This window comes from Malania oleifera, chromosome 7, assembly GCF_029873635.1.
Source record: "Malania oleifera isolate guangnan ecotype guangnan chromosome 7, ASM2987363v1, whole genome shotgun sequence".
Taxonomy (NCBI): domain Eukaryota; kingdom Viridiplantae; phylum Streptophyta; class Magnoliopsida; order Santalales; family Ximeniaceae; genus Malania; species Malania oleifera.
In genome coordinates, this window is record NC_080423.1 from 32,728,288 (window position 1) to 32,747,888 (window position 19,601).

The 19,601-nt window shown below is 35.3% G+C and overlaps 1 protein-coding gene across 1 annotated transcript; it reads left to right on the forward strand.

The window, feature by feature from the left end:
* Positions 1-7,804: 7,804 nt before the first annotated feature.
* On the forward strand, positions 7,805-16,734 carry LOC131159791 (expansin-A13). Its single transcript, XM_058114963.1, has 2 exons — positions 7,805-8,645; positions 16,132-16,734. The coding sequence occupies exons 1-2, from the start codon at positions 8,041-8,043 to the stop codon at positions 16,439-16,441; spliced, it is 915 nt and encodes a 304-aa protein (XP_057970946.1). The 5' UTR covers positions 7,805-8,040; the 3' UTR covers positions 16,442-16,734.
* The last annotated feature ends 2,867 nt before the right edge of the window (positions 16,735-19,601 follow it).

Genomic DNA, 19,601 nt, shown 5'->3' on the forward strand with positions numbered 1-19,601 from the left:
GATTACAACAACATTTTTGGAAAACTAAACCGCTAAAAAGGTAGTTTATATTTATATGTATGATTTAACTGCTTATTTGCTAAATTTTATCGAGTAGAAATGTCGGTTTTACGATTTTACAGTTTTTGGTAAAAATGAGGATTTTGGCATATGATCTCCAAATCTTATGAAAATTACTTATTTGCATTTATATAGTAATAGGAGATGCTTGAATCCTTTACTTTTCTTTTTTTAAGTGATGGTTACTGGATTTATATCATTTAGCGGCTTTTTGGACTAAACTTGTGTGATATATGTTGAAATGGAAATGTATGAATTTTCTATACTATTGATATAGATTATGGGAACGGAGTTCCAATTTGTTATACTATAAATGTGGAAAATAGACGTTTGTTATACACCGAGCTATATATATGTAAAAAGGGTAAACCGAGTGGATAGGCGCCGATTTGAACCCGATGTGATTATTTGAATTTGTGAAAATACTAGAATTGCACAGGTTGCTATATTTTGCTATAAATTGTATATATAATAAATGGAACCACAACTTGCTACCAAAAGAGTTGAAAGATACTCCAGTTGTAACGACCAAAAAATAATGGTATTTAAATAATAAAGAGAGAGGGAAATGGAAACAAAAACAGAAGGAGGTAGTAGGCGAAGCGTTCGTCGACGACATTGCATTTTAGATGGAATAACCTGAAAAATTTTACATAGGGCCTCATCAATGAACACAGGGAGTTCATCAACGAGTGCATAAGGGACCTCATCGACAAAGGAGGAAGTTCGTCGATGAAATTATTGAAGGACTCGTCGATGAGGTTCGTCGATGAAATTATTGAAGGACTCGTCGATGAGGTGACGTGGCTCGTTGACGAATCCCGCAGTATAAATAGTGTTTAACTCAGATTTTTACGCAGAAATTTCAGCTGAAACTCTCTCTCTCTCTCTCTCCTCTGTGGCCTCTCCCTCTTCTCTCTTCGATTCTGGCCCCGTTAGTCGCCAGATCGACGATCTGAGACTACCACGACGCTCCGGCGGAGTTCTCTTTAAGTCTACCGAAGTGGATCGTTGGTGAAACGAAGTTGGAATTCATCCCAAATCCAGGATAAGGTCTTTTATTCGACATTTGGGTTTTTGGCAGTTGTGAGAAATGCTATAGACGTAGAAATAGTGATGTTTTGTTCTGGAATTTATGATTTTTAGGATATTAAGTGGAGAACCCTACGGGTGTTGGACCCATTATAGTAGGAGATTTTTGGCAGGAAATAGGTAAGGGAAATATGCTATGCTAGGTTATTTAAGAATGTTTTCAGTATAAAATTATAAATGCTCCACCAGAGTATTGTTTATAGTAGAGATTTATACAGTTTATCAAATATGATTAATATGTTTTAAAATTACTGTGTGGCTTGAGAATATAGATATAGTATAGAAACATGTTTTACAGTATTTTTCAGAGATGTGTTTTACAGAATATACAGAGAATGTATTTTACAGCAATTACAGAAATACCATGATTATACAGTTTTACAGTACCATGACACACAGAGTTATAGTTAATTACAGAAACACAGTTGATATATATATAGTTTTCCACAGCGTCATGGTTTATACAGTTATTACAGAATCATGGTAAAACAGATAGTTGTATATAAAGTTGTATTATATAGTATCAGAACCTGTTGGACCATACAGTTTACACAGCACGGTACCGTAGCTACATACAGTTTATAGAGTGCAACCACCTATTCAAATAATATGTGGTATAAAGGTCGATTGCATATCCACGAGTGGACAGGCTCCCCATTAAATATGGGTTAAGGAGGGCTAATCAGACTATGGAGTAAAGTGATTTATTCCTGGTTGGCCAGCCAAGGCAAATCCTACCTACGGGCTGCGCAACCTTATCATGAGGGGTTAAATCATGACACACAGTTATCCACAGGGAAGTTTACAGTTATTACTATGTTTATACAGGTTTACAGAAACAGAAGAAAAAAAAATATATATATATATATATATATATATATATATATATATTAGCAGTATTTTGAATAGAAACCAAAAGTTCAGAAATCTTAAGCAACAGGTAAAAGATGAAGATTTATATTACTGGTATTCTACTTTACAGATTCAGTGATACATGACTATATAGTAATAGATTTTTACAGCATTGTAACTCATCTGCCACACACTAGTAATAGCTTATTTCGTCTTACAGAGCTTTGGCTCATCCCAATGTTGAATTATTTTTCAGGTGAGCTAGTTGGGCGAGCGGACCGGGGTCGCAGATAGAGGGGCCACAGTACTGCCCTATCAGAGAGAGTGAGTATATTTTTGAAAGTATTTTTGTATAGCCCTCACCAATTGAGGATATTTGGGGAATAGTCACATATGTATCTTTTGGGAAACCTATTAGCACGCTGGTATTGCATATAATTTTATATGGTTATGTTTATTTGATTTCTACTTCTCGCTGCTTAGGTTGATGATTGGGTTTAATCCAGTATGGTATCAGAGCATGCTACATGTCATAGTATATAAAAAAAAAAAAAATCCAATTGAATAGTAGGTCGTTACACCAGTAATAAGGGTTGAAAGATACTCCAATGTAAGAAGTTGAAAAAGGTTCAGTAATGGATTTGAAAGATACTCCCAATGGCAAGAAATATTCCTCAGCTGGAAGGGTACAGTTTAACCACTCATGTTTAAAATCAGTGTGGGTACATAGATAGTCAGCTAGTAGGTGTAATGAAACTACTGGTAAAATAATAAACCAAATGGGGGCAGTCGGACTATATATAGATACTTGACATATGCCTGCATGAACCGAACATTGTTGGAGATACCAGTGCACAACTCGTGCCACAGGGTAAATAGGCAATACATGTATGACAAGTTGGTCATTGTTCTAATAATCATATACATGATTTAAATACTTGATGTGCAGTCAAATGTTATATGTTACAGTATTATAAACAAATGTTTCAAACGTATGAATCGTATGAAAATTTGCATTATGCAGTCACACACTGTTGTAACACTTTCTTCCTTACTAAGAGGTGTCTCACACTATTATACAACCTTTGTTTTCAGGTCCATCAGTACGTCGGTCCTAGTAGCTAAAGGGCCTGGGGAGATTATTTTTGGTTAGCTTACGTAAGCATTTGAATCTTGTATTAAACTTCGATGAAGTTCCTTTTTTTTGGAGGGTTGTAATAACAGAATTTATTCTATGTCTGAATTTATGTAAATGGTGTGGATGTATTAGTAAACTCTGGTATAAGACGGATAGAAATCCCAATGGATGTTTATGTTTTTCCGCGACATTTACATCGTAATCATGTATGATTTATACCCATATGTCCCTGGTTAAGGCGGGTTGTTCACGTATTTTGAACAGGTATAAGTATTTTGTATGAGTGAGTTACACCTGGGTTCGTATAAAGGGTCGGGTCGTTACACCAACCCCTTCTCTTATAAAACCATTTTCGATGAAGATCTATAGAAAAGAAAAGTTTTAGAAGACTTAGCAATTCATTATAACAAAGAAGAGATTATTGAAATTAAAGAACCATCTCATGATGACTCTCAAAATCAAGTTGAAGTAACTTAATTACCAAAAGAATGGAAATTCGTGAAGAACCGCCTTAAGGATCAAATTATTAGTGAACCTTCACAAGGGGTGTCAACTCGATCTTCACTTGAAAGCCTATGTGATTATTTTTTGCTTTTGTCACATGAGGAACCTAAGAATATCAATGATGCAATTAATGATGATTCATGGGTGTTAACCATGCAAGAAGAGCTAAATTAGTTTGAAAGGAATAAAGTTTGGAAGATAGTTCTTAGGCCAAATGATCATTCAATCATAGGGACTAAATAGGTATATAGGAACAAAAAGGATGAAAATGGCATTGTTGTCCGTAACAGGGCTAGACAATTTGAACAAGGTTTTAATCAAGAGGAAGGTATTGATTTTGAGGAAACCTATGCTCTAGTAGCTAGAATAGAAGCCATTCGCATGCTACTTACCTACGCATCCCACAAAAGCTTTAAACTCTATCAAATGGATGTGAAGAGTGCATTTATAAATGGTTTCATAAATGAGGAAGTCTATGTCGAACAACCCACAGGTTTTGAATATTTCCATTTTTCGAACCATGTTTTTAAATTGTCAAAAGCCTTATATGGTTTAAAACAAGCTCTAGAGCTTGCTATGAAAGATTTAGTGGTTTTCTGATAAAAAATGGATTCTCGAAGGAAAGATGGATCGTACTCTCTCTATTAAAACCTAGTCCAATGATATGCTTATCATTCAAATTTACTTTGATGATATCATATTTGGTTCCACGAATGAGGATCTATGCAAAGAGCTTGCTAAATGCATGCAAGAAGAATTTGAAATGAGTATGATGGGCGAACTTACCTTTTTTCTTGGACTTCAAATCAAGCAAGCCAAGAATGACACATTCATAAACCAATCTAAGTATATAAAAGACCTGCTCAAGAAATTTGATATAGATGGTGGCAAGGCATTAGGAACACCAATGAGCACTTCCACTAATCTTGATAAGGATGAGCAAGGGAAACTGATAGATACCAAGTACTATCGAGGTTTGATTGAGAGTCTGCTATACTTAACGGCCTGTAGACCAGCTATCATGTTCAGAATTTGCATGTGTGCTAGGTTTCAATCCTCACTTAAGGAATCACACCAAATAGTCATTAAAATAATTTTACGGTATCCGATTGGTACTATAGACTTAGGTTTATGGTATCCAAAGGACACATCCTTTGAAATAGTCAGCTACTCTGATGTGCACTATGCCGGGTGCAAAATTGAGTACAAAAGTACAAGTGGTACGTGTTACTTCCTAGGACGTTCTCTGGTATCTTGGTTTTCCAAGAAATAGAATTATGTGGCTTTGCTATTGCTAAGGCTGAATATGTTGCCTCAAGCAGTTGTTGTGCTTAAGTATTGTACATGAAGCCACAAATTAAAGGCTACAAATTAAATTATGAGTCTATACAAATCAAGTGTGATAATACCAGTGCCATAAACATCTCTAAAAATCTAATATCACACTCAATAACAAAACACATAGATAAAATATATCACTTTCTTCGAGATCATGTGCAAAAGGAGGATATAAGTCTTGAATTTGTGAGTACGAATGAACAATGGACCGATATATTCACAAAATCCCTTCAAGAAGATCGTTTCATTTTAATAAGATGTAAATTAGGCTTATTGCATGCTAGGAAAGTAGTTTGAGGAGAATTAATTCATTAACTTAAGGATTATGAGGTAATTTCAAGTAATTTGAAAAATCAAGACATTCGAGCAATTGAATCCCCTATCCAGCCAACTAAATGCCTATTGTGTTAGTGTTTTTAAAAATCTAGGATGTTTAGGCGACCGAACTGCCCGTTCAATTGACTGAACTGTTGACTAAACTGCCCGTTAGTCGACCGAACTACCCGTTCAGTCGACCGAATTGCTCATTCAGTCAACCAAACTACCCATTCCATCGACTGAACTACCCATTCAGTATGTGGGAAAAAATAAATATAAATAAAAATAATATAGTAGAAATTTGAGGTTGTTACAAAGACTATTTGATAAAGCTATTTTTATACATGGTTATTATGCCAAGTGGACCTATTTGTCCTCCTATTCCTAACTGTTATATCAATAGTTCTATTAGGCATTTTTGTATTTGGTCATTATGCTCGCATGAGCCTATTTAGCCTTTGTACTTGACTATTTTGCAAAGTGGGCCCATTTAGCCTCTTGTTCTTGATACTGTCAATGGGCCTATTTGGCCTTTTTATACTTAAGTCATTCCACCAAATGGACTTATTTAGCCTCTTATTCATGACCAATCTATCAATAGGCCTATCTAGCCTCTTGTTCTTGACTATTTTGTCAATAGGCCTATTTCACCTTTTGTATTTAACTTTTTTCCTTGAACAACGATGCTACTTCCAATTTAGATTGCTCCCATAGGATCTTTGAATTAGGATTCTAAATAACTAAATATGTCTCCTTTTCTACATTTTTCAACAAAGAAATTCTTGTAATACAAGGTTAAGCTTAATTTATAAAATATTCATTTATGCCATGAACCAAAAACCTTTTTCTTTTACACAATTAAATTAATCTTTTGCATATTGTAGTTTTTTTTGTGACTTCTTGTGACAAAGATGCAAATTCCTCTTCCCTTTCTAGAACCACCTTGAGAATGTTAGTTATTTCTTTGGACCCTTTTTCCATTTCTTGAACTAACTTAGTTCATTTTGTAATACATTGATATTTACTATTGTCAGAGCTAATTGGTTTTGAGCTATGTACGATCAATCTCTCAGGTGGTATCCTTCATTCTTGATCAATTAAGTGAGATCTTTCGAAGTCTTATTCATATTGAAGGGCTCATATTCTACTCAGGCTTTTTCAAATTCAGAAACTCTTTTGTTTTATTTAATCAATCAATGTGCTTTAATCTCTTGTTCTTGAAATAGGCTTATCCAATTATCAATTGTCATTGGATAATGAGAGAAGAAAATAGAAATTTGTGTATTTGTGTATGTGTGTGTGTGTGTGTTTGTGTACTAAGAGAGAGAGAGAGAGAGAGAGAGAGAGAGTGCAGAATCATGTATGGATATCAATATATACAAGGAAATGAGAATACATTGTTATAGAAATTTATAAAAAATTGTGATGCGACAAAGATATAGTTATAATTAAAAATTTGTGCACTCGTGTGCATACACAATCCATACACACATATACATATATCAATGTTTTACTATGTTTTTCTAATACATATAACAAGTATTAAAAGACTTAAACAGAATATGAAACAAATAGTAATTATTTATGTAATATTGTATATTAATTTCTTTAATATCTGCAATTAAGACAATTATCACGTAAGAAAGATGTCATACCCATACTATGATTTGCCAACTATTTGTTAGAAAACATTTATTTATGCCAAGTTTGAAAGCATGTAAACTAAGTTATGAACTCGAAAATTTGTGAATTGAACAAAACACAATACATTTTTGCATTTAGTTTCTTCAAATGTTACATAAACTTTAATTCAAGATTTCAAATATATGCTCAAAATGGATGTCTTAAACTATGCTGGAGTAAAGAAAGATGAGACAAATCTTTAGAGAACTCAACGAACACCCTGGAAGAGCATTTAATGCATAAGTCAATACTAGGAAAAGATCAAGAATTGACAACACTTGAAGTAGAGTAGATATTTGCCTACCTAACTAAACTTTTTCTCCCCTTTTTATAAATAATTAAAGAAAAAATATCTTTATAGTTTAGCACCTTCATTAACCGAGGGAATGTTACATCCATTTCAATTCGCTTGGCTTTTTCTTTGATTTACCTTGTAATTCCATAATAAAAGGTTCATTACATCACAACACCTTTAGGTAGTGTTTGGAAGAACGGATTACAAACCTTAAATTTAGATTTGGACAAATTTTAACATAATTTTATACTACATCTTATCTAAATCCAATGCAACCTCAAATTCAAGGTCTCTTCAAATATTGGAATAGTAATATTCAATGAAAAGTTCGCGTGCACTCTACACTTTATCAACTGTTCTTTTTGCATATGGCTACAAGTTGTTAGGTTAATTCAAATTGTTTTACTATAATTCTGTAAGCAAATCTCTTATCCTCCAATAAATTATGTAGAGTCCAACATAACTTAATACTTTTTTTGGCTCAAATAATTATTTTAGGCATTGGAAAAAATGATATCGCTTGGAAGACACATTCAAAATACTTTCATTATATTTCAAATGATGACTACCGTTAAAAATGATGGATCCACCAAGTTACCAAACAACTCCTTCTTAAAGTTCTTCACTAGTGAAAAATAAAAATAACACTGCTCATAATTTGCCAACATACTCCCGAGTGTCCGAATCACATGTGAAAGCTTAGCTGCCTCCTACGCTTCTCTGACCATTCTGGTAATTTCAAAGATCCGCACCAACTTAAATGAAAAATAAGAATAAGAAAATGAAAAAGAACCTTAACACATTCATCAATGCCTTCCCCATTAAACGCCGATTTCGGATCCAATCTCCCCCGCTCCTCTCGCCCTCTGCCCCCAAAATGTCCGTAACACATCTGCTCATACTCACTCTCACCGTCACACTCCTCTCCCAAATCACCGCGCACTACCACTCTGATTCATCTTCATTCTCGTCTCATTCCTCGTCGCTCTCCCAGTGGAGATCCGCGCGCGCCACCTACTATGCCGCCGCGGACCCCCGGGACGCGGTGGGCGGAGCCTGCGGCTACGGCGACCTGGCGAAAGCCGGATACGGCCTGGCCACGGTGGGCCTGAGCGAGGCCCTGTTCGAGCGCGGCCAGATCTGCGGCGCGTGCTTGGAGATCCGGTGCGTGGACGACCTGCGGTGGTGCATCCCTGGCACGTCCATCATCGTCACCGCCACCAACTTCTGCGCCCCCAACTACGGGTTCCCGGCCGACGGCGGAGGCCACTGTAATTCGCCCAACGAGCACCTTGTTCTCCCCATTGAAGCCTTCGAGAAGATCGCTATATGGAAGGCCGGCAACATGCCTGTTCAGTATCGCAGGTTCGTTGCCCTTGCTCCTCGCCTTGTGCTTTTTCGAACTGTACATTTTTTAATGTTTTGCCACTCTCTCTCTCGCCGAAAGTACCACCTGTAAAGCGGGAACTATTGCCTGTTAAACTGGGGTCGACCGCAGATGATTCCTGCCTCTTCTGGAGTTCAATCTTTCAATCACTCCCTCGGTCTCTTCAACTTTTGATCTTGTCCCATACTTTACTCTCTCCTCTTTCGCAGTTCCGAGCTGAGCTGCTCGGCTCAATTTTATCATGCGCCCCTCGACGGGGCTAACTTAAGCCGGGGAGGGAGATTTGCTTTGGGTCGCTATCCTGCGCGTACGTGTCAGCTTCATTGATTATACTTTGTTTGAACAGCCGCGTGCTTGTCGCCTTATTCCGAGACTGTTATTGCGTTACCAAAATGCCCTTGCTTTTGAACAATGACATTATTTTATATACTTACATTTATTGTAGAGAGTATTCTTTTAATTTCAAGGGGATTCTATAATTACATAACTGTATAACACACATTCTTCTATATGTTACATTTTTGTTTGCATAACAGATCCAGGACTATTAATTTCTTCATCTTCTCTTTCTTATGTTGTTCTTATTACATTTTATATATTCTATTTTATTCTTATTTATTCTAAAACCTTTAAACTCTAAAATAATTTTCTAAAATTTCAAAAATTTTCCGTAAAATTTTAATATATATAATTTATATATTATAATACATAATATTAACATTAATCATGTGTTGAAAAATTTAATTCAATAATATTTCTAAATAATTAATAATTATGTTAATTAAACATGTAACATAGCAATTAATCGTAAAATGTTAATATTTGTTATGAAAATTAACCTGAATTATAGTAATAATTTAATAATTAATTGCCAAATCTCATTTCTATAAATAACTAAAAATCAATTTCTAAATCTGATTTCTATTAAAAAACTATTTAGGGCAAATTTATTATTTGGTTGGGGCAGATATGGTTTCCATAATTTCTGCCAAAAAATAGTAACAAATCTTGTAATTAGGGCACCCATTGGGTGGAGGAGGGGGAGGATGATGATGCGCCGTAGGAGGCGTCAGCAGAGGTTGGCAAAGGTTGGGGTCGGCAAAGTCGAAGGTAGAAACAGAGGCAGTTTCTGCCGTTGGCAATGGAAGAGGAGGAGGAGAGGAACCTGCGTGCTCCATGCACCATGCAGTAGCTTTGGGGGGGTGGGTGGGTTGCGGTTTATGAAAAATGAAGAAACAAAACTACCATTTTGTCCAATAGTTGCTCAATATTACAAAAAAGCCACCACCTCAATACAGTGATCAGTGCTTACAGGGCCCCAAGAAGTAATCCCATCTTTTGAAGTATTTACTTCCCCCCAGGGTGATTTTGAAGAGTACTTTTTTTTTTTTTTTTAAATCTTATTTTTCAAAACAAACACAATTTTTTTAAAAATAAGTACTTATCAAAAGTACTTTTCCTAAAATGTACTTATTTTTAAAGTGCTTCTAAGCAGGGCTTAGACCGAAAAAATATGATATCCTTTATCTTGTATTTGGGATCATGAATTTCAAGTCTCGGATTTGAATTTGTGTGAGTTTGGACAAAATGTAGCATAAAATTATATTTATTTTTTTCTAAATCCACATAATTCAAATCCAAGGCTCCAAGTCTATACTTCCAAACTCTGCTTAAGAATATTTATAATTTGTTTGGCGCACAAGAATAGAATGTTTTTTTTATAATTTTTATAGGTTCACCATATAATTTTTCTTTTTGTTTCATTTCAAGATATCAAACATTAGGTAGTTGAGAATGGGAATGCAGTTCTCATGTCTTTTGGGATCTTTCATTCTAGGAATGTGAAACTACAGCTACATATCTTTTTCAAGCATGAAACAAACATGTTAATTGTTCTCATGTTTTTTTGGATCTTTCATTCTAGGAATGGGAGACTACAGCTACATATCCTTTTCAAGCATGAAACAAACATGTTAATTGGATGTTATGGTGACCATCATATCCCAATGGATTCAATGGGATGACATATGTATCACATTCTTTAGAATTTTTAAGATCCTCCAAGCCAAATGCTTATATTATAGGGGTGGGATGGTTCTGTGGAGTAGGACAACATGGGAGGGGCTAGTTAGTTACCATGTAAATGTGATCGGCTCTCCCCTCAAGTTCAATCTCCTCCTAATATTCATGGGATCCACATTAAGAAAATAATATTAATAATAATAAAAATAATATTAATAAAATGTTCCTAATCTTTCAAATTACTAAATTGGTTAATATTTCAAGAATCCACATTTCGTTGTGATTGACATGAAGTAAAATTGGTTAGTAAGAAATAAAATTGGGGGAAAGATGTGAAGGTAGTGAAGACTCACCTTAAGTTAATATAATTTTTCAAGTGTTTATAGTGTAGAGACGAAGTGAGCAATATAATTTTCCTTTTTCATCAACTTGTGAAGGAATTATAACAATACACTTCCCACCATGTAATTAATTCAAGATAGTTGTATAATTTGTCCATAAAATCATAGAAATAATTTTCTAGAGTTGGAAATTTATTTCATGTGAGTTATAAATTTAGTTCAACTGAGTTGTAAATTAAAATTATTTGACTATATAATCCAACTTATTTCCAAATGTACAAATGAATGCTGGAAAGCACCAAATAGGTTTTAATCGAGTTTGAGGAAGCCACCCACATCCCACACTTGAATGGATTTGGATGAGTTGTAAATTTAGTAATTTACTGAAGTGAATTGTAAATCAAGTTCAAGTGAGTTGTAAAATAGAAATAGTTGGTTATACAGGATTTAAACACTTCACTCACCCACTTACATTTATGTTGCTGCTTTTATCAGAGGCTAATATTCTGTTACAAGAATGCCTTTAGTTTTGAATGATTACATATCCCCTTGCACAACACAACAAATTGGATGAATTTTTTTTGCGGTTAGATGTCATAGACAAACTACAGGAATAGGTTTCTTTCTAATTTAATTACCAGAATAGGTGTTTAGTGGCCACGTAAGCAGAATTTGATTTATTTTTCTTTTTAATTTTTTCCGCTGGATTGACACACTAGTTGATTGAAATTTGGTTCAGTGTAATCCATATATGAAGTTTGAGTTTTATATTTTCATATTTTGCATACTGCGAAATGCAATTTGGATGTTCAAGGTTCAAATTGCTTTCTTTAAAAAAAATTTCTTTAACACATAATTTAATTTATTTGAAAATTTTTCTTAATTCATGCACAACATAGTAAAAATATATTTTTAAAAAAATTTAATTCTTCCAACATATTTAAATATCTATAAATGTAATTTTTCAAGATATTTCAATATTTATAATCATTTTAAAATTTTAATTTAATTTATTTAAATTTTAAAAATTCATATATTAATTTTATATGTATATATTTAATACTCTGTGCTGGACACATTTCCCCTTTTTAGATTTGGACAGGTCCTCTAATTGTGATGTTCAACTTTACAAATCCCATATCATTGTTTTATGCTACTTTCCTTCCAGCCCATTTCATTCATGATCTGTGTTGAACACAAGCATCCCTTTACCAGAACAAGTCTTGGATTAGGATAAAATGTGGGGATACAGAGTTCACACATCAGTATTATTCATGTGTGACTGGTTCAAACTTTAGCCCGTAACATTGTTAACGTGCAGTCAATCTATAACAAAGGTCAACACCAGTCCATGGCCATGTATGCGCATGCAGCCATGAGAGCTTGTATGAGTGCCACTTCTTGCGAGTGCATATTCATTATTGAAGTTGAACAATCTAATCATTATTTCCTTGTTTATATTTTGTGAAAGACATGTTTTGACACAAAACAATGCTGATGCCTATTCAAACCTCAGAACCTTATAGACACTGTACTTTTGTTGCTCATGTTGTAACATTTGAATGCATGCAAGTGTTCCTGGCTCTCATCCATCCACCTTCATTGCCTCAATAGAATTCCTTCTCTGGTCAAACTAGTACACAATAGGGTGAAAGACTCAAAAGTTAGATGTGCAAAAATTGTGATGGGCAACTGATGAGCTCCTTTTTGACCAACTTTTTCAACTATTGATTGCAGAAGGCTGTGTTGAGATTACTAGCGCAGACCACACATAGAATTGATGATATGCAAGCAGTGAATGCAATTCATATGCATACAGATGGTTCACTGCAGCAAGAATACCTTCATGTCGGTTAGATATTTTAAAAATATTCCACTGCAATTTGTTACATGAGCCTTGATGCTAGAAATCAAGATTACATATCTGCGGACTCTTTTTTAACAATTACAAAGACGAGTGGGATCACAGGCCAATGGTATTGGAATCCCTCAATGGAAGGATCAAAACCATGGTCAAACACTCCAATATTGGAACCCATAAGGAATTGTACACCGTCCTACCCATGAATGTGGATTGTCACAAGTCATTGCCTGTGTCCACTTGGGTAAAAGTGAGTATAATTGCTCCTAATTGCAAAATAAATTCTTAATTCCCTTCTGATTTTTGGTCCAAATCAACAACTTTTGGTACAAAGGGTGATAAGTGGATAACTGCACACTGCCTACCCTCCCCTCACAGCACCATGTGTCGCAGCGGTGACATTGAGCTCTTCTCATCCTCCAGCCTGGCTGATCTTGCAATACCCAACTGTTTAGTTGAATGTGATCCTGAGACATTGATTGACACTGATAGGGGCCCTTGCAGCTCATGATTTCCTATTTTGCACGGGCTTTCCATAGCCAAGCACAAGCCCTCCAAGGGTAGCTCACTCTTGCATCATTTTACACTCAATAAGCCATTTGTCATGTGATTCAACTACTTTTTTCTTGTCTAAGAACCTCAACCCATTGACTCACATCTCATGCTCAGTCCAAATTGGTCAATTCATGTAAATGCAATCAATGAGTTCATTCTCACTAGGTCCTGCTCGGGTCTTGTCATATTGATCCGCCAAGTTAGCACCCTATGCATCCGCACTCGTCAGAATAACTGCCAGCAGTATATCTACCGCATTTTCTATCAAACTTCTTATGCACAACATCTAACCTCACTATAGGGAGGTTTAAATTGCCTTAATTGTTTGAGGCTCTTCCCTTTTTCATGTTGGTAACATTGTAGGGCACTATAAGCTGTATCACCAAGATCGGCAAAATTAGTTTGCATGTAAATTGGTTGGAACATGCCATAGCTCCCCTGGATCTGTATCCATGATTCTCCATGAATTGTGTAGGACTGAAGCAGAACTTGATGCCATGGAGATTAGAGAGTGGAATATCAGTATACAAAGGCATTGACCAGTTTCTAACTCTGGCAAGACTGCTACTATGCACAACTCAATTACAGAGCTGTATGAAAATCTTGATACATCAAGGATTGTGTCAAATTTGTTGGTGTCCTTGTGCATTGTGGCTTGAAAGTGCTCTAAGAACGGGTCAGTTGGGGATATCTACACACAGTATTTACTGTATCCTTGGTTGCATCAATGTTTAGTGAATTAAAAAATTTCCTGCTGAGATGGCGTTTGAGGAATGCAATAGTCTATCTGTTTGGACCTTCTATATGGCTGCCATTGGTATAGTACAAGAGTGTGACTTGTGTCTGACATATTAACAAGTAACTCTAACATATGAGTACTCATGTATCACCAATTGTCTTGAAGTACAATTTTTTTTTTTCTCAGTAATGGGAGAGATATTTTGAAGAATATTTGCCTACAGCACACTGCATACCAGTCCACATGAGGGAATATAGGCTTGAGTTGAGGAATCTGGTTGCATCTCAAAGAAACCTCTACAAACTGATTGCAGAAGGTTGTTTTACTGATGCATCTGATTGCAATGGCTAGTGTTTTCTTTTTGTCACAAATCCTGTTGAGAATTTCACTTGTGAGTTTGTCCCACATTGGAAAAATTGAGTGGATGATGGGTGCTTATATACAAGGTTGGGCCCAAGACCCAATAGTTTTAAGCTTTTGGGTCAAGTTGGTATTCACTCATGTGTATCAAGCCCACCCATGGGCTCATCCGGTCCTAACAAGTAGTATCAGAGCCGACGGTTCGTAACTCTGGGTGTGCGACATCATGAAAAGTCGACACTTGAAACTAATTTTCCTGACATGCTAACAATTGGAGGACCAAGTGTGTGGCCGAGGCCAATAAGGATCATCTAGCCTAGGGATGGATCTGAATAGGGTCAAGACGTGGGAGGTAGGATTGGTTTGGACGCATGTGAAGTGCAATCCGAGGTACGTAAGGCGCCAGTGGTAAGCCCCACTTGAGTAACTATTGGGGAATTGGGGTTACTCACATAAGGGAGGCGGTTTCCATTCAAGGGGGAGTAGTTTGAACTCACAAGTGAGGGGGAGATTGTTGAGAATTCCACTTGTGAGTTTGTTCCACATTGGAAAAATTGAGTGGATGATGGGTGTTTATATACATGGTTGGACTCAAGACCCAATAAGCTTAAGCTTTTGGGTCAAATTGGTGCTCACTCATGTGTATCAAGTCCACCAATGGGCTCCTTTGGTCCTAACAAATCCAATAGTGATAGTGAACTTGTTCTATCATGAGTAATACTGCATCGCAAGTTGTACAAAATGGGCAGAGAATAGGGGTATTGGCTTACGTGGAAACAGTCATAAAATTGACTGAATGATGGAGAAACTCCAATGGGTGACAAGCAAGGAAATAAGTTCCTAACCCTCACTAGACTAGTAAGAATAATAACAACTTTAGAACAATGATTATCCATTCTTTTAGATTAAATTGTCAGATAATTTATAGAATATCAGTAATGTAGATAGAAGCAAATAAAACCAAATGAAAAGTCAGAAATTAAATTTGTATTTAGTCACCCTTGCATGGGTTTATTAGTTTGGATGTTTCAGACGTCACCAAACAATTCCATCTACTCCCTAAGTAATATGGTGATTCTTTTGCCCAATATCTCTGGCATTCATGAAGGCTATTTATTTAAACTTCTCTTAAATGCCTCGTCTTCCTGCAAAAGAGTTTGAAAGTAAAAAAGGCTTGGTTTAGTTTAGTTAACCATAAGCAGGAAGAAGGCTTTGACATGTTAAGCTGACCTGCATAGTAGATGGACCAACATTTTGTTGAGGTCTGAAAATTTATGTAGCTCTTGAGATTGCCCAAAAATCTTTTGATTTTCCGGGCATCTAGGTTTTAAAGTCTTTTTTTTTAATGAATATATTCAAGTATATGATGTTTCTTCAAATTATTTAAACTAATATGCACTTTGTGATTGCACGTCTTTCGTGTATGCAATCAACACGTAATTCATCTTGTCTGTTTTGCATGGTTGGTTTTGTGGTGCACTCCTGTTATGGTTACTACTATGGAGGACTCTGCCTATAGTGACCTTTTATTTCCGTGATCTTGAAGGAATTTCATTTTCTCATTCCTGTTGACTTGGTTTGAACAGGATCAAATGCCGGAGGGAAGGTGGGATTCGATTCACAGTTGATGGTTCGGACATCTTCATTTCTGTTCTGATTGGCAATGTTGCTGGGGCTGGAGATATCGTGGCCGTCAAGATTAAGGGGTCGAGAACCGGATGGCTCCCAATGGGTAGGAATTGGGGACAGAATTGGCATATAAATGCAAATTTAAAGAATCAAGCTCTTTCATTTGAGCTCACTAGTAGTGATGGGCGTAGTGTTACATCTTACAGTGTAGCTCCCAAGGATTGGAATTTTGGGCAGACCTTTGAAGGTAAACAGTTTGGACCTTAAAGTGCCATCAAATTGAAAAGAGTTTTATGGGTGTTGGAAGTCCCAATTTTCTTTCTTCTTTTTTTCGTCTTGGTTTTTTCCCTCGGCTGATTGGGTTCAAGATGAGTGGGCGAAGTGAAAATTTTTAGGATACAGTAAATGCTAGAGCACAGATGATGCGATGGATGTTCATATTAGACACTTTGTAATCTATTTACGATTAAGAGTTGTTTGGCAATATATGTATATTCCCCAAATGAAAAATGCTTGGTGACATGGGGCCTGATGAATGTTCATATTAGACACTTGGCAAACCTATTTACTGTCGATAGTGGTTGGCATTCTGTGTAAAATGTTGGGAGCCGAGGACCAGTGACATGGGCGCCCATGCCCCCTCCTGACAATGCTGTGAAATGGGCAAAGTAAGGCTGTTGTTCCCAAACCCAAATGACTTGTTTAACCGCATAGAAAGCTTTCTTTGGGTTTTTTTTTTTTTTTTTTTCCTTTGAATGATATGGAAACCTTGCTACCAACGAACCCTTCGGACCCGTTGATATTTATAGTTGTCCTATGATTCAAAACCTACCATTATATTATCTCTTTTTATGACATTTATGGTCATGGATGGTATACATAGCTTTATTCCTAGTTTTTATCTCGGGAGGTTGTTTCCTTGGATTTGAACATGTGATCGACTTGTCAGAGGAGCAACTTCATCATCGATCCTAAGCCTGTTTATCTTATAAAATTAAATTATCACAATTTTTATACAAAAATATAAATAGTTAAATATTTTGTTTGGATTTTTTCAAAATCCAATAGCATAATAAAATATTTTGTTCTACATTTAACTTTTAAAATTGAAATAACCTGACTAATTTACTGTCATACTTCATTTATCATTTTTATGTCAACCAAGATTGTCTTCCTCTTCATCATGTTGAAAAAAAAAAAGTATTCTAAAATTTAATTATAAGAACAATGAGACATGTTAATTGTTAATAATATTATAAATGTCAAATTAAATTAAGTATAACCATAACAAGGCATTACTAGTTTTTTATCATAGTTCATAAAAAAAAAAAAAAGAACCAGAAAAATTCTTCTAAATTTAGGTAAGCATATGTTTGATTTTCTAAATTTTTGATTGAGAAATATGATTGTACTCCTATGTTATAGGTGCCATATCTTAATATTGCAAAATCATTTAGTATTAATACTTATAAAAGATTGTTCTGCTTTTTCCCCAAAGACAACACAACAAACTCACTTATTGATTTTGTCCATGGAGGAAATCATATATGGAATAACAAGTAAAGAAGAGGATGCATATTTATTTATTAGAATTTTTATATAGAATTTATGCAAATATTAAATTTAGTCTTTGCAATTAAGTATAGTATCATACAACTTTAATCAGTGGGTTTTGTTAAATCATGCCCTAGATTTTAAAGATTTTTCATTTCTCATATTTGTGTTGTATCATGGTAGTATCCTTAGTTTATACATTACGGGAAATATAAAATTATATAAATGACTTCAAGTATTTTACTTTTATTTACAAACTTAATTATGTATCTTAATTTGTCTTCAAAATTTTAAACTATATTCAAACTTTATTTAAATATGTCAATTAAAATTACTCATTTACAATCACGTACAACATGTGCGATACAAAAACAGGAAAGTAGAAATTATTTTTGACCAAAGTATAGCCTAATTATATTCTAAATGACATACCAAATTTTGTAAGTAAACATATTTACTTTTACTTATTTAATTCACATCCAACTTAGAAGAAAATAAAATTAATTTAAATTACAAAAAAAAAATTTGCTCCCTTTTAAATGTTTGATTAGTTTGATTTCTTATATTTATGTAATGTCACACGTCATATGTGAAGGAATGTATGGTTGGCAATCATTAAGGAGTACACAATCTGGGTACATGACCCTTTTTGAAAATTACCCTTTTGAAAATAAACTCCTTCAAGGAAACCTTGGTGAATTGTTGATTATTTTTATTTCATATTTGACATTGCCTTAAATCGCAAAAAATATTATTAGATTTTTTCAATCAACTTAGGTTCAAATTTTTTTAAAAAAATATATAAATTTGAACAAGGATTGTCGCAATATCCCAGAGAAGGGTCCGGAATGGCAAGAATAATAATAATATAAGTTCGATAGAGTCACTACTAACATGTTATTTTCCTAAGTACGGTTAGTTCACCTAATCACTATTCGTTGGTTGATCTCTAGACTAATCTTAGGGTCAAGGAATCAATAGTCTTGGTCTGCTTTTACTATAACCAAGAGTTTAGCTATGTAAGAGGAAGTTACTAACACTCCCTACACACCCGTTCCACGAACGGTACCTAATTAATCAATAATTAGCCCTAAATTGAATATAATGATCTTTAATTAACTCCTTTAAAAAAACTAAATAAATATTAAGATTTTAAAATAAAATAAAAAACAAGGTGTGATTTACGAATGTCTAATAAGACCTCCACCTTTGGAGGTCTTATTAGATAAATTGTCACACCCCGAACCTACAGATGGGTCCTCGGTGTGAATATAATAACCTAACTTGTCATTGTATCAATTAAAACATACATGATACAACACCAAATGAGGGTCCGACCCTGTGGGGTACACGGTTGCCCTTAAAACATAAACATACACATCCATACTCATCAAATACACAGCGGAATACAGTCTTCCTATGCATGTACAATATCATACCAGAGTCCATACAAATTAGGATATACATTCCCATAATTACACAACATACCCCGAGTGTCTACAAAAACTATCACGACAAGCCGGTTACAAAATTCGTACATAAACAGGCACTAACAGCAGCTAACGACACCCCCCTTCTAAATGTTAGGATGCTAATTACGGCTTCCAAATGCTAGGATGCTAAATGCTAGGATACATTTCAGAACCCGGCCACGTCAGCCGCTATGTCAGCCGAGCCCCACTGCCACAACAACAACCACGTCAGCGGAGTGCCACGTCAGCTGGGTGACACGTTAGCGTGTGGGTACCACGTCAGCCAAAGTGCCACATCAACAGGTGCCCACAGGCACTGCCACGTCAGCGGAATTGACAAAGGTTTGACTGAACTTTTCGGAGTCATTTTGGGTCTGCTTTTCGAGCGACTTAAACCATTT